The sequence below is a fragment of the Tetrao urogallus genome (assembly GCF_951394365.1).
Source record: "Tetrao urogallus genome assembly, chromosome: 1".
Lineage (NCBI taxonomy): Eukaryota > Metazoa > Chordata > Aves > Galliformes > Phasianidae > Tetrao > Tetrao urogallus.
This window is the reverse complement of record NC_136813.1, coordinates 145,436,299-145,452,258: the sequence shown is the minus strand read 5'-3', so window position 1 is coordinate 145,452,258 and position 15,960 is coordinate 145,436,299. Positions and strand designations below refer to the sequence as shown.

Below are 15,960 nucleotides of genomic sequence, written 5' to 3'. Positions count from 1 at the left end.
CCTCGGGGCGCGTGCGCGGCCTCGGGCCTGCTTCTATTTATGTGGGGGGGCGCCAAGATGGCGGAGGCGGCGAGGAGAACGTAGGGGGCAGCTCAGACCGGGCGGCGGAGGGGGGAGGGGAGAAGGAGGAGCCGGGAGGAGGGAACGCGGAGAGCGGTGTCACCGTTCGCGCGAGGCGGGGGCCGGTGAGAGGGCGGGGGGGCGGCGGAGGATGGCGGAGCCGCGCCGGGTGCCGTTCATTAGCCTGTCACCCGTGAGGCGCCGCGAGGCCGAGAGTCCGGCGCTGGAGCGGGAGCCGGGGGGCCGCGAGCCGGAGCCGCCGCCGGCGGGCCGCGAGGTGCCGCTGACGGAGCCGCCGCCGCCGGTGCCCCGGGAGAGCGCCGCCCGCCTGGAGCCGCCCCGCGAGCCCGGCCGGCCCGAGCAGCCGCCGCAGCGGGAACCCCCCCGGCCCGAGCCGCCGCCGCCGCGCCAGGGCAGCCGGCAGGAGCCGCCGCCGCCGCAGGAGGCGCTCCCGCTCCGCCAGACGGTCCGCCTGGAGGTGGTGCTGAAGGACCCCACCGAGGAGGGCTGCGTGGAGTTCAGCTACCCGGAGCTGCTGCTCTGCAGGGAGGCGCGGGTACGGGACCTCCCCTTCCCTCCCTTCTTCCTCCTCCCCCCTTCCACCTCCTCCACCGTAGCGTTATCGGCGGCCTCGTCCTGCCGGGGTGTTTGTCCCGGCGCTGAGACCGCGTTCGGGAGAGGGGAGGGGTTCGCTTCGTCGAGGAGAGCGCCTCGCATCCCTGCTCTCTGCCCTCTTTCTGGCCTGGGTAGCGGTGCGGTGTGCCCTCTGGGACCGGGAGGCTTTTCTGGCGGAAGATGGAGCTGTCCCGTGTTGGGCTGTTGTCTTTGGGCTCTCTGCTGGTGAAGGAGTTGTTTAGTCCGGCTCTGTTGCCAATCTTGCGGAGCAGTGGGGTGAGCGTCAGTCCTGGAGGTGCATTACGGAGTAGGAGTTAACCTCGTTGTAACTGGCACCTCACCCGTAACTATCAGAGCCTTCGCTCAGGAAAAGAAGCTCTTCCTCTTTTTCTCCCAATCAGAAAATAGTTAGTACTTGGGCTCCTGTGTTTATCCTGCAGCTAGTTTTGAGGAGCGAGCAGTATCACCAATGAGCAGGACAGAGTGCTCAGTTAGGAAAGAGCCAGTCCTGCTGGAGCCAGTCACTCTGTGAGGTGCAGGTACTGATGAAGTTACACTGTGTGGTTGTGGCTTCTCTTAATTTCTCTGTTTGATTTTAGAGAAAGTTTTTATCTTCTTGGAAAAGGCAGGGGCAGCTGCTACAGAGGCAGGTAGCTTTTGTGAAATCTAAGGGCAAACTTCAGGTACTGGTACTGATACTGTCATTGGCTTTTCAAATCCAGCATAACCACCAGCACATAATAACCAGCATAAAGAGTGGTTAAAGGAGCAAAATATTTCTATTTATATTTCTAACAGTGCTTAGTGGCCTGTTTACTTCTTGCACTGTATGGAAGGGATGTAGAAGTGTGTTGCGTTCAAACGCTGAATCCCTCTGTGACTTTCTGATGTAAGTTAAAAGCTCCATGTGTTCTGCCCTACAGCTGCTGTGGGCAAACAGCGCCAGCAATGACTGCTCTGGATTGTAGCAGCAGCCTGGTGCTTTGTGGAATGCCATCTTTCTGAGCAGTTCCTGTGCGAGGATGGAAGTTGTGGTAGTGTTTCAGAGTGGGCCTGCACATAGAGGCAGACTTTGTCCCCTGATAATCCCCACTTGTAACTGCTGTTTTTTGTAGATTGTTAATGTGTTAATCGCATGGGGGGGAAAAAGTATGTTTATGCTTCTGATGAAAATTCCATGTTTTCTGGAGGAAAGTGGGGGGGGGGGGGGGGGGGACACTGATGTAGAGGAGTTCTGTTACAACTAAGATCAGATAGATAGAAATAGTGATAGAATTGCTTCATAAGGAATCTCTGACAGTACAAATTGAAGATCAGTAGATTGTAATATTGTCTCTTTCTGGACTGTGAGGAACAAACAACTGATTATGTAAAACTGTGTCATAAATTGTGATCCTTTAAAAGCAATTCTGAACTGTTCAAAATCTATTGTGTAGTTGTCCTGTCAGTTTAACTTCTTGCTGATTACAAAGCAGAAACTGAAAAGGCTTCTCTATATAGCAGAGGGGACTTAGAATCTTGCCTCAGTCAGCATGCAAAGACGAGGAGCATGTTGTGTCCAGGAGTAAAACAGGTATCCAACTTCCTTCATGGTTATAGGAAACATAAGAGGAGAGCTTGCTCTGCACAAATCAGCCTCTCACTTAATCCCTGGTCACTCTCAGACCAAGAAATGTTGTAACCTCTTCAGAATCCTAAAATAGAAGCAATTATGAAAGGAAGACTGATTCTGCTTGTGGAGTAGAATAACTACGGTGATGTGTAGTAGTTAAGGCAGCGGAGAAAACTGCTTTGTTAAAACATATCTTGAAGAAGAATCTTCTGCCCTCTGTCATTTTTCTGCTGATTCTGAGATTTGCTGTGAGTTAGTGGTAAGTAGTTAGCAGTTAATGCTGTTGTTTTAAATGGAGCTTAAGCTTTCAGAACTTAGTTTTGTTATAAAGTTGAAATGAACAGTTCATACAAACTTAGTTATGCAAACTGTTTTTGTAGGGTGAAGACTGATGGGGTTTTCTGAAGACTATTGTTTACTACTTATCCCTTATAAGTTACTCAGTTTCCTTGAAGCTATTCCCATTGAAGTTCAACATAACATAATTCAAAACATGTCTTTATCCTGTGGTGTTGCTTGGGGCTAGAGTAGCCAGGAATGGATCTCCAGAGGCTCACTGTTCTGGAAGGGGAAAGATGTGTAAAAATTCCATCAGTGTATGGGAATAACTGGAAGCATTAATTTAATAGGTCTCTTAAGCAATGAAGCAAAGGTGTATCATTGAATTCCTCCATGCGGGAAAATGGCACCTTTTGACATTCGTGAATGCTTATTGAACATTCCAAACAGTGGATGTGAGCACAGTGAGATGGTGGGACATGTGTTTCAGTAGTGGTGAAGATGGCATTGCTGGTGGAAATGCATCACTATTGAAGAAAAATACTGTGTTGACACTGGGAATTTCTCCTATCCTATATGTTTGTGCGCTCTTTGTATCTGTTGTATTTCTCCTGGAAATAAATGGCAGGCATTAGTTTTGGAGTGATCTATATAGAGTGGGTTTTCCCTGCTAAAAGGAGAAAGTGTTTTATGAATTGAGCAGTATTTATATTAATATGTAGCATGCAGGAAAGGCATATGTAACTTAGTAGATGCTTCAGGGTTAGCCATAACCCTCTTCTTGTAAGTACTCAATTTCTCTTACTGTGGGGGGGGAAATCTTGCTTTTCAGAGCATGGCATGTTGCTTTTTGTTCCATCGTTGGCTGTTGTAGAACTTGATTTATTCATTGAGTAGTTCATGTGAAGTAAAGTTAGAGAAGCATCTGTGAAGGCCTAACTGTTCTGTCATGTTTTAGAACTGTTACCACTCCCACCCCTTTTACTGTATTTTATATAGAAAATTGACAAATGCAGTCATAGTTGTTTTTTTTCTGGGAAAAAGAAAAAAAGAACACCTTTTCATGCTCTTATTATTCATTGACTTCTTGTCAGTGGAAACTCAGAAGTGGATGCTTCCTGCTTGTTTATACAGCTGGAATATTAAATCATGTTATTCTAGCTGCTGTAGTGGCAATACTGTAGTATTTGTGCTGTGAATTCTGAAGTTATCCAAACAAGAATATAGCAGTAAGGAAGTTCGGGGTGGTAAGGGTAAGCTACTTGTTACAGTGTGACTTAGCAATTGAAAAATTACATAGCATTCTTGCTGGTTAGCATACTGGGTACATCTTGTGTGTGGTACCTGAGGATCACAGCACCAATAGGGTAGGCACCAGTGTAAGTTATGTTTGGAGTTCTTTCTCTTTGGATCTCTAGTTCGGCCAGCGTTCTCTTCTGCTTATGCTTTTGGTTGAGGTTGCACTGGAATACTTAGGGAAATGTAACGCTGAACCTTTAGTTTTGCATTTGTCTCTTCACTAGGAGGAGACAAGTAGATGATAACTGAATGGCTTACACTCTTTTGTAGAGCATGAAGTAAGCGTTTGGACCCTCTTAGGGATTCCCACTACTTGGTCGTTAGAATATACTTTATTCACTTTTAATAAGTTTTTACTAGACATATCTTATGTTTCTCTTGTAATGGAATGAATAATTCTGCCTTTTTCAGAAGAAATCTGTTCACTCAGAAGATCCTTTCAATGATGAACAACGTGAGCGGCACGAAATGGAAGCACTAGCCAAGAAGTTCGAGGCAAAATATGTGAGTTTCTGTGCCTTTGTTAGCATGTACAAGTGTTCAGTTGTGACGGTGTGGCATTAACACCAGGTTTTGGTTGCTCAGTAGAGATGTTGGTGTAATGTCAAATGACTTCTGTCATTCTTCTGTCGGAGCTGGCCATCTCATATTTCATCTAAGTAGCTTGAAGCTGCTACAAGATTATTAGACAAGTCTGCTAAATAGATTTCTCCATAGGATAGTATTGCCTGTGAAGCTATTCTTGGGAAAGCTTCCTATGTAAGGGCAACTGAGTAATAAATGCAGGTTGATATTAGTGATAAATACTGTTGTGCACTACTGAGCAGCTCTTCTCTTAAGGCTGTGTACTGACAAATCTTGATGAATTTCTGACTAGTTTGGAATGCTTCCATAGGAAGCTATTGTTTAGTAAGTCATCACTTGATGAGTTTATCTTGTGGCTGCCAGATGCCTAACGTTAACTCTGCTGACTCCTGAAAATGTATCATGAATGACTTGAACAACTCTAGGTGATAATATAAAGAGGCTTTCACTAATAAATGAAGGTAGAAATCAGAAAGTGTTGTCTAAAACCACACCCAAGCAAGCCTTTAAGAATTCATATGGGTAGGATTGGGTGATTAATTCTGAGCTGGCAATCAGAACCTCATCATCGTGCTTCGACATGTTGATATTCTGAATTACTAATAGAGAAGGGAAACAAGAACAGTGCTTTGTATCTTTTGCTATTAATATGCATATTGAAATGTTATTTGTTTGATTTCTTTTTTTTTTTCTTGGCGAAGGCTGACTTTTAGGAGTATCTGGTCTAAATATTCAGTAGAAGCAATTAGTATTTCAGAGCATGTTAGATGTGATACATCACAAAAGAAATCCTTAAACTGAAAAGAATCATTTTCTTTTTTTGAAGGGATTGACAGAAACTCAATATAGCCAGTGTACTGAGAAGGCAGTTCCATAATAGTGTTTAGTTTTCATTTGAATGATAAATTACTTTTTGAACTTCAGAGAGAAATATTTCAATTGTACTTTCTAGAAACTCATTTCCATAAAACAAGTTAAGGATTTTAATAATGTTCTAAAACAAGCAGCTTAATTGTAGGAAATGAAAGTCAGTGGAGAGCATGTAAAGCAATATATGTAGGAGGGGTGGGGGTGGTGGAAGCAATCTAGTACACATGCAGTGTAGTATGCATGCATATACATTCATTCATCAAAGCTAAACATGTACATTTATGGACAAAGTTTATTATTAAAAATATGAAAACTTAATTCCAGTGCTCAGTAGCATAAGTAAGAGGCAAATAGATATTTGTAACCATTAGAAAAGCAGTAAATAACAAACTACTGTTTTACCAGGGTATGAATTCATGCTTGTATTTGACTGTGCTTCTAAGGTCCTGCCTTTCTTTATTCTGTCATACCTTATGCCCCCACTGCCACAAAATTCTCAGAAGGCAAATGTCTTCTAGGAACAATTTATTAGAGTAGGACGACTAAGGATGGAGGGTGCAGAGATTGATAGTTCTTGTGTTAGATAGTCGCCGTCCTTTCTCTCTTCCAATACAAGAGCCATCAGTCTCTACTTACACTTCACGGTAGGAAGAATTGCATGTCTGTATGCTGACCCAGTGCAATTGCTCCTGTTCTGACAATATCCAGCCAGCTTCTGAATCTTGAGGTGAGACATTTACTCCCTAGCTTAAACTAGGATAGATATCCATTGATGTAGATGCTAATTCTCTTTATCTAATACTTCAGTGTAGAAGTAATCACTGGTTGTATGAGAATGAAGGTTTTTCTCACATTTGCAGGAAGGACTATTTCTTTCTTAAACTGATAATGATTTACCCATTTAAAATTGAGTCAGGTGTCTTCTTTACACAGCATTGATAGTGTAGTAGTGGGGAAAAAAAAATGTGATTTGTGGAAAGCACTCTTCCTTAAAGACTTTTTTTACTTTTTTTCATGTAAATGTCTGTACTTATAATTGGTACAGTTTTGGATACATCTTGTTGATACCAACATAAACTCTTTTAATAAACTTTTCTAAGTCTGAGAGTGTAAAGTTAATGCACTGTTTGTTTACTTGATTGTTTAGAACTTTATTGTGATGACTGTGAATTTTAAAGTGCCAGCATAGAAATCTCTTCCACATAGTTGCAATTTTCAGTCCTGCTTTCTTATTCTTTAGTAAAATTAAACATTATATGCTGTATGCTGTGAAAACATTATATTAATCTCAGGCAATATTATATAAAATGTTAAAAATAATAATCCTGAAATAAGATCAGTAGTGGTCAGTTGTAACAGTTCTCTGACACCATGGGAATCTCATGCTTGAAAGTGTAACAGAGCAAGTGTGTGCTGATGTTGCCTGAGCGTGCCTTTCGATCAGTTTGTGGCTTAATTTCTTCCCAAGCCGAGGGCTGTGTGTTTAGCCACCATTCATGTAGTTTTCTGCCATAAATCTGCCAGGCCATCTTCCGAGCTTACTGATATTTAACGTTGTATTCCACAGCACCGAGTGGCGTGGTGATTGCTGTGTGAAAACATTCTGTGTAAAATTGTTGGCTAATAAGTTCGTGTGGTGCTCCTTAATTCATGTATTGTGAGAAAGAGTGAATGGCTTCCTGTTCTTCTCCATGCTGCGTGTGATTCTGATGCTATCAGCTAGTCTGTCATTTCATTCTCCAGCTGAACTCTGATACTGTACAGTAGCAGCTTTTTACCTTTAAAATCTTTGTTGGCTCACTGTTCCCTTTTTTTGTTCCAGTTTCTTTTTTTAAATGAAAGAACATTAGCAGTAGGATGCCCTGATTTATCAGTGATATAATCATGACTTCTGGTTTTGTTCTTTTTTTTTTTTTCTAAGTCCTATTTCTTTCCTTTTTTGACCACTGCTGATTGTCGGGCAAATGTCATAGAACTCCATGTAATGACTCCAGCACTTCCTGAGCAGCATAACAAATTGGGAGCACGCTGTATTTGTTGTTAGGGTTATACTTCCTTTGTGCGGATTACCTTCCTTTTATTATCATAGAATTCAATTTACTATTCAAGTACTGAGAACCGAGTGGTCTCAGTGCTCCTTCAGCTGCCTCTCATATTTACTACACTGAGTAATTTCTGTCATCTATTTCTTCCTCCCTGCCCCCCAGCTGTTAGCCTTCTTTGTTGCTTTTACAGATGGATACGTGTTCCTTGGTGACCCATTCGTTCCTACTCTTCGGATACTGGCCTTAAACCAGTCATTAGTTTGAGTGGACCTTCTCTCTTGTCCAGTGATAGTTTGCTGTCTTTAAGCATCTTGGGGTCTTTTTTTCAAATTTTGAGGTTCTGTTTCCTTCCAGCAAAATTATTTTCTGCCCTGGAATGTGTATTCTTGTATCTCCTGGTTTTGTTTTTTAACTTTTATTAATGTGCCCAATATAGAGATGAAATTGACTCATTTCTGAAGAGTCTTCCAGGGGCATTGTATTTGCTACTTTCTGTGGTGTGAAGGTTCTTTAAACTTCGTGTTATGCTCTGTCGTTGAATTAATATTTGAGCTTCTGAACAATTGCATGAGTGCTATTTGTAGCTTCTGGAATCCTCAGTTTGCTCTGGTGTCATGGCTGCTTATGCTTTGGGACTGAAAGGCTGGAGAAGCTCTTTGAGAAGAGAGGTGGAATAATACCAGTAGTAAAACTTCCCTTAATTATTGTGTAGTAAGCATTGATGCAGGAGATCTGTTCAGTTTTGTCTGGAACATCGATAGAGATGAGCCTGTAGACTTTTAACACACTTCCTTACACATAGCTTGGTAGAGTCAGCCTGAAGGAAATTCTCTAACTGCAGGTATGGTGGTTCAGATACTATCATATCTGCTTCTATCTCAAGACAACTTACTGTTTTAATCCTACCTTTACTCACTCTGCTCTTAGAAGACTTTCATTTATTAGGCTTGTCCCATATCTGTGCTGAATGTCTATGAATAACAATAATGCAGTAAAAATGCATTGGGAAATCTCTGTTAAATGTTTGTATGTACTGAAGTAGGCATTACTGCAAAAAGACTTGGAACCCATGAACAAGGATGTGCTCCTCTGTGTTCTTAATTACCTGGAGTTAAGAGAAATAATACAGAGGTGGATTGCACTATACTATATTAATGGGATTGTAGAGGCAAAATGCCATAGTGTTCATTAACTTACAGTTGCTACAGAATCATGAGAATTACAAACTTGTGTGAAATGCACTGGAATTTAAAAAAGAACACTTAAATTTTACCTCTGCTTTTCAAATATTTTCTTCTTTCATCCAATATTTTTTTTTTTTAAAACAAAAAGCTACTGCGTGTCTGTGTATTCCCAAAGCATCAGATGAGTAACTTGACCATAGGGGATGACAGAGTGGATAAAAAAAGGTTAGGGGTACTATTACATTGGAAACTTGAACTAGAAATGGAACTCAGCTTTGTGGGTTTTTTTTTCTTGTACAATTGTGTTTATTGGTTTAGTTATACCTGTTTGTTTGCCAAGAGTATACACTTTGATCATAGTTGGCAAATATTCATGGAAGAGCCTGATACTGTTTTAGTGAAGATGGTGCCCTTAGGCACTTAGCTTTAATAATTTTATATTGACAATTTCCACATTATACAGGGGTCAGAAAACTAGGCCTCACATCTTAAGCACTGCTTGTTTGCAAGGCCTTAAGTTCAGTTATCCTGCAGTTGGTTTGAGCTCCATGTGACTTTTTACTGAACAGTTACACTTCCATGTTGGAAGAGTACTTACAGGTTAAACTGAAGTTTACTTTCTCTTGGAGGTAAGTGAATGCACAATCTACAATGTAGCTCATGGCTTTAAGGTAACTCAAGTAACCATTTCATGTCTGGTCCTATCAACTGCAGTGACAGCTCTTGTATTTCAAGGTATTTCATCTTACTGTGTTTCTCTTCAGTTACATTAAATAAATGCTGTAACTTTTTGGAAACTCATACACTCCGTATCTGCAAGCACCAGATCAATATTTTTCTCTTTTGGCTTAGGCTTCACACTCCTGTAGAAAGGCAGTCCATCTCATGTGGGAAAACTTGTTAGCAAATGCAAGGCTGTTTGTGTTTTCCTTTGTAATGGCCCTGTAGTGTACTGAAAGACTTAACTGACATAATTTAGGTAGCGCTGTTCTATCACTAACAGAATTTTAAAACCAGAGCAATGAAACACATCTCAGCAGAAAATGTTAGGAATACTTCAGTCACCCAGAAACCAGGTGGCTAATGAATAACTTTCAGAAATGATTCTGATAAGGCATTTATACAGCATTTCAGCATGCTTGCAGGAACTCATTCCTATGTGAAAGTTATGCCTTCTGGTTTTTATTTACTTAGACAGTCTTCAAAGACACATCAGAGTAAAACTCTGCTAATTCCCTGAATGACTATCACACCAGTGTTGTACGTTTTGTAGACTTCAGTCTATGTTTTTGTAGACTTTTGTTTGCTTTCTTCCCAACTGGTATAACTTTCTTTTCTTTTCCAGAGTGGAAAGCCCCACAAACATCGGAAGGATCGCCTGCAGGATCTCATTGATATAGGTTACGGCTATGATGAAACAGACCCTTTCATTGATAATTCTGAAGCAGTAAGTAAGCCTTATTAATACAGCAACAAGAAATAAAGCGGCCTTCTTTTCTTTATAAAAGGAAAAGAAGGGTAGTGGCAAATGCTTTGTGCTCGAGTGTAACTAGTGTGAATCCAAATGGTAAGTTACTGTGGGCATCCAATAAATCGATGGTTTGTAGTCTGAGATCATTTTGTATTGCAAGAGCTAAGAAAGCTGTTACTGTATCACATATTCCAGTTGTAGAAATTGATTTTATTTACAGTGGTCTGAAATTACACTGGGCTTTGTTTAGTTTCTTGTACTAGCTGTCTGGATTATGAATTGATTACTGGTGGTAGGTTTCCTGTATGAATTCGAATACTAGTCTTTTCTCCAGAACCCACAGGGACACTGAACATCTGAAAATTTTGAGATAAAATAGGTTTGAGATAAAAACAAGGTTTTACGGATTATTTTATGAGTACTTTTCAGAAATCATCTCAGATGATGTGAGAGAAAAATGCATTAATTGGATGCAGGCAGTATCTATTTGGAGGATTATAAGAAGGCACTTGAAAATATCTTAAAGGTTATATAGAAAATCGTGAAGGAAAGAGCTTGGAAGAAAGAGTAGATGATAAAAGCTTTGGGAACATCCTGTAGTTCTCCTCTATTAGATGCCAGAAAGGAGTAGATATTCATTCTTCATTTTTACTTGACTAAACAGTACAAAACCACTAACAAGCACCACCTGACATGTTAGCCAGCCTTCAGTCTCCTCTGGTGAGTGGCACAGGACCAAGCAGCCATGATGAAGAGGGGGGAGCTAAGAGTTTGAGTCTTGAAAGGTGAGAGGAAAGGAAATGTAAAAGAAAAAGACACCATGAAAATGAAGTGTATTGTTTAGCATTTATTATGCTGAGCTAATGTGGTAAGAGTCCTGGAAGTTATAAAACCGTTTTGAGAACTCTGTGAACACTGAGCTGTGAGGTTTCTAGTGTACGGCAGTTGCTCTGAATACTGCTGAGAACAGTGTGGGTACACAGAAGATATGCTGAAGAACTGGTACCTTCTTGAGCAAGAGAAGTCCAGCCATGAGCTCATCTCAGTGGATTGTTTTGGTGAAGGCAGTCTGAAGGTGCATGAGCAAGTTGTGTGAAAAGTAAGTTTGCTGTAGATGCTTGCCATAACCTCTATTAATTTGTCATCTCTTTTCTTGGCCCATATTAATATTGACAATGTCAACTAACATTTTAACTATCTTATATCCCTTGGCTTTTGATTGTGCAGCTGGGACCATACTGGGGCCTAAGATGGTGTCATTTGCAAAGGTCTAATTCTGATCTTCAGCTCAGTAAGAACAGATGTTTCATTCTTGCTGAGAAAGCAGTTTAGTCTGTGTAGGCTTACCTGGGTACTCACTGTTGCTGAAGACAATCACCCTCACTTCTGAAATCTTGTGATAACAATGCCCAAGTTATATTTTGATTTTTTTTCCCAAGATTTATTTCATTCTGTCATAGATCTTATTTATGCATTGAGTACTTGTAGTACAGATCCCTGTCAAAGCTGAATATGAGTTCTTGAGATTTGAACACTACTATTTCTCACACTTTGCTTCCTTCAAGTGCAGTTGTTGTTACCAGTAACACATCATTAGCTTTGCAGAACCATTTGCTTCAGATATCTCGTGCAAGAACATAGAAAAGGTAGTTGTCCAAGCACCAGAGGGTTATATTGTGTGTAAGCTACTGGGGGAGAATGGTATATTATCTGAAGGCTGCTCTCCTGAACAAATCATTATGCCTTGTCTTCATAATGAATTCATAGTGCAGACTAGTGAAATGCCATCTCTGTGTGCCAGCTGCAGTCTTAAGTCCCTGTTGCTGAGCTTAAGGGCTCTGTAGTGTGGCATTTTAGTTCAGCGAAACCTCTTTTTCATTCTCTGTCAGATGCAGATGGGAATTGTTTAGAAGGGAAGCCTAGATGTTGAGTTTGTTCATATTCTCTGGACAGCTATTAAATCGCTGAGAAACAGCAGAACTAGGTCCAGCCTAGACACTTCCTTTTGAAATACATGCTTTCTTAAAAATAAAAAGCTATAATGTCCAGGGTACAGATGCTTGGAAGCAACTATGAGCACCTCTTCAATTGTTCCAGGATTGGAGTCCTTTTATCTCCTGTATCCCAGGCAGGATAAGCTTCCTTAGAATGCTAGTCCTTGTCACAGGAGTGAAAGAAATGCTGAACTCTTTGGCAATGAAAGAGATTTATTCTGTACCTTTAGGGAGTTCTTCCTTTTAAAAACAAATGTTGAGAGAATGCTATCAAATGCTATTGAAAAAATCAAACCAGTAAAACTAAACCTCTTTTTTAGTAGGCACTCTGAGTTAATGAGTCCTGCTTTCTTTGGATCTGTTTGCAAATTAAGCAGTTTTCTACATGCAGTGAAGAGGCATATATAACATGTGGCATGTGTAACTGCATTTGGTTTCTTCAGGAATCAAATTGGTCATTTTCCCCTTGAGAGGGGAGGAAACAGGGTCAATCTCAGGGACTCTGCTAATGACATGATTGTCAAGTAACAGACTTCAATAGAGCTGGAGTACAAACAGCTATAGGGCATGTGTTTCTAGAGGAAGATTCTTGGAAAGCACTGATTAAAGTGGACTTCCTGTAAGCAAAGAGGTTTTACCAGTCACACTCCTTAAAGGGCAGTGGTATTTGCTCTGATAGAGTAGGTTGGGCTCAGGGCTGTTTAGCTCCAGTGCCCCATCTTCAGCCAAAAAGAAAATTGCCTGAGATTCCTACTGATCTTACCAACCTACTTTCATTGTTCTCTCTGGAAAGAATCAATTCTTGCCTATTGAGTATCACAATTGTAGGGGCTTGAAGGCACCTCCTGAGATCGAGTCCAGCTCCCCTGCAAAGCAGGTCCTCTACAGTGCTCTGCACAGGCAGGTGTCCAGGGGATCTTGTATATCTCCAGAGAACAAGAATCCACAACTCCCCCCCGGGCAGCCTGTTCCAGTGCTCCATCACCCTTACTGTGAAGAATTCTTCGCATATTTGTGCAGAACTTTCTATGATCAAGTTTCCCCTTGTCCTGTTCCTACAGACCACTCAAAAGAGGTTGGCTGTGTCTCTTTGATTCCCTCACTTAAGATATTTATAAGCATGAATCAAATCCCCTCTGAGTTGTCTTTTCTCAAGGCTGAACAGATCCAGTTTGCTCAGACTTTCTCTCATAAGAGAGATGTTCCACACCCTTAATCATCTTTGTGGCCCTCCACTGGACTTTCTCCAGGAGATCCTGGTCTTATACCAGGAAGTCCAGAACTGGATACAGTACTTTAGGTGAGGCCTGATCAGGGCAGAGCAGAGGGGGAGGATCACCTCCTTGCCACCAGGGCACACTGCTGGCTCACTGCCAACCTGTCATCCACCAGGACCCCCAGGTCCTCCATAGAGTTCCTCTCAGCAGGTCATGTCCCACCCTGCACTGATACTTGCTGTTACTCTTCCCAGGTGCAAGACTCTATGCTTGCTCTTGTTAAACCTCATTTGGTTTAACAAAATATTTCCCTAAGTGACAATAATACTTAGACCACATCTTCCTTCATCTCGTCTCCTCTTACAGAATAAGAACATAGTTACATATTGCTGTATGCTTTGGATGTATCCTGGTGTTTGATTATTTTTATTTTCTTCACCCTTGCTGTCCTCCTCCTTGGATGATTTTGTTAGTTTCTAAAGCCCACTATGGAGAATTGGCTTTCTCTTCATAATTCAACTGAGACAAGTGGGAAATCCGTGCTTCAGGGGATATTTCTGGATTGAGCGTTTTGATTGTAGTAAGTGGATGCTGAAGTTTTCATTCTAGATAAAATTTACATTAAGGCAATCTTCCATTTTTTTTCTAGCTGCTCTATATCAGCTTGTTCCAACCTTTAGCAGTTGACTTCTGTAGTAGTAATGCAGTATTTATAACCTGCAAGGAAAGCTGTTCCTCCTCAGTTTTTCCACTGCTTCAAAGTCTAAAATGAGTATTGCTGTAGTGCAAATTACCAGGCTACATTACTTGTGGAATGGTGCTCCTGTACGCTTTTGCTTTCCCTTAGTTCTTCCTGCATGCACTTGCATGTGAGCCTGGTCTCCTTGTTTTTGTGATGAAATATTTGGTCAGTTGCATGCCTTCCTGACAGCGTAAGCTTTATATGTGTGGAGGATCCCTGAAGTGCTCTTAATTTTCTGCTATGCCACATAGAATGGGAATCTGAAGAAAAACATTGTGTTCAGAGAACAAGTATGCTATTACCTCTTACTTACACCTGCACGTCCAAAAACAAGGACCACTTAGAACCTTTGTAAGTTGGACAGATGAACACAGAAGGGAGAACAGCCTACCTAGAAATCTGTAAGCATTTGTTTTGGAACAGTGATGCTCCGTAACCCAACTGACAGTAATTGAAACAAAACATAAATGCCAAGTGTAACAGAGATGCTGATTGATGGTCAGCACTTCAGGACACTCAAGACCTTAACTGTTAGCCTGCTAATGCTATAGGTGCTTATACTGGAAAAATGTTGCCTAAGACCCATTATTAAACATATTTTCATTTTAAATTGAGAGATAAACTTAACATTATTGCTGCATTTTCATGTGGAAAAAGCTGCCCTTGTAAGCCTCTGTAACATCATCCTCACTAAATATAGAGGGTGTCTTAAAGTTTTTATTTAGATAAAAGATAAAAAATATTATTTTTTAATTAATAATAATATATTTATTATTATTAATTTATATTAAATTATTTATTATTATTAAATATATTTATTTAATTAATAAATAATATTATTTAGATAAAGATAAAAAAGATAAATAAAGATATTTGCTAGCTGTTTCTTTTGATATGGGTTTGTTATTACTGACCTGTCTTCCTTGTTCACTGTCACTTTGCACAGCGGTTGGGCACCAGTGCATGGTGTCACTTTAATAAAAGATATCTTGCATGCTTCCCAGGTGTCTTCAGGGTAGATCTGCTGGCTGGCAGCTGATATGTCATATGCATTCTAATGAATTCAGGGCAAATTTCAATTAAATTTTCCTTTGCTTTTGTGTCTCTACTCCCCGAAGATAAATGAGGGTGTAGTGTGGAGTACCAAACAAATAAAGCAGATACTGTTCCACATGCGGAATAGTTGTGTTTAAACTATGTACTATACTGGTTTAACACCATAGGTAGCCAACTATTACACAGCTACTCTCACTATCCCTCCTCTGAAGAACGTGTCTGTTTGGTAAGGACAAGGGGTTTGGTCATCAGTTGTTGCAGACATAAGAGGAAGATTTGTTGCCAGTTAGTAACAGTCTAGAAGAGTAAGAACTAAAAGCGAATTAAAAACCCTTTTCCCTTCATCTACCTTGTACCTCCCACCCTGTACCCAGGATCTCAGGGGAATGCAGATTGTACTCTGTCCATAGTAATGCTTTGTTGTTGCCACTCCTTCATGCTCATTCTGCCTTTGCTCCATGTAGGAGCATCGTCCCATAGGATGTCATCCTTCTCAAGTTGATCCTGTGTGGGTTGGCTTCCCAGGAGCTGCAAGGACATCATGGGCCTTTACTATGGGACCCAGCATTCAGGGGTGCACCACTCCAGCATGGCTCCCCATCGGCTCCCCATCCTGCAGGCTCCTCTCCGTGGGCTGCAGCTCTGGCCCATGGTCTCCTTCTGCAGGGGCTTGCCATGGACTGTGGGCTCCTGCATGGGTTGCACGTGGAGATCTGCCTGGGGCACCTTCTGCCCTTCTTCACTGACCTTGGTATCTCTGGGATTGTTCCTCTCTATATTTTTTTCACTCTTCTCTCTGTTTCCCCACAGCAACTTCTACCATTTCTTGAGTATCCTGTTGTAGGCACCACCAAGTGTTGTTCAGTGGCTCAGCTCTGGCCAGCAGCTGGTCCCTGCAGGAGCTGGGTGGAGCTGGCTCTTATCTAACTTG

At 41.3% G+C, this 15,960-nt stretch overlaps 1 protein-coding gene across 1 annotated transcript in view; it reads left to right on the top strand.

The window, feature by feature from the left end:
* Positions 1-211: 211 nt before the first annotated feature.
* The window catches only part of UBN2 (ubinuclein 2), a gene marked incomplete at both ends in the record, with an annotated part of 47,908 nt that continues 32,159 nt past the window's right edge, over positions 212-15,960 (top strand). The window contains 3 exons of the mRNA XM_079549287.1: positions 212-616; positions 4,277-4,369; positions 9,895-9,996. Of these exons, the coding sequence (XP_079405413.1) occupies positions 212-616; positions 4,277-4,369; positions 9,895-9,996 (600 nt within the window). The remainder of the gene's footprint in view (positions 617-4,276; positions 4,370-9,894; positions 9,997-15,960) is intronic.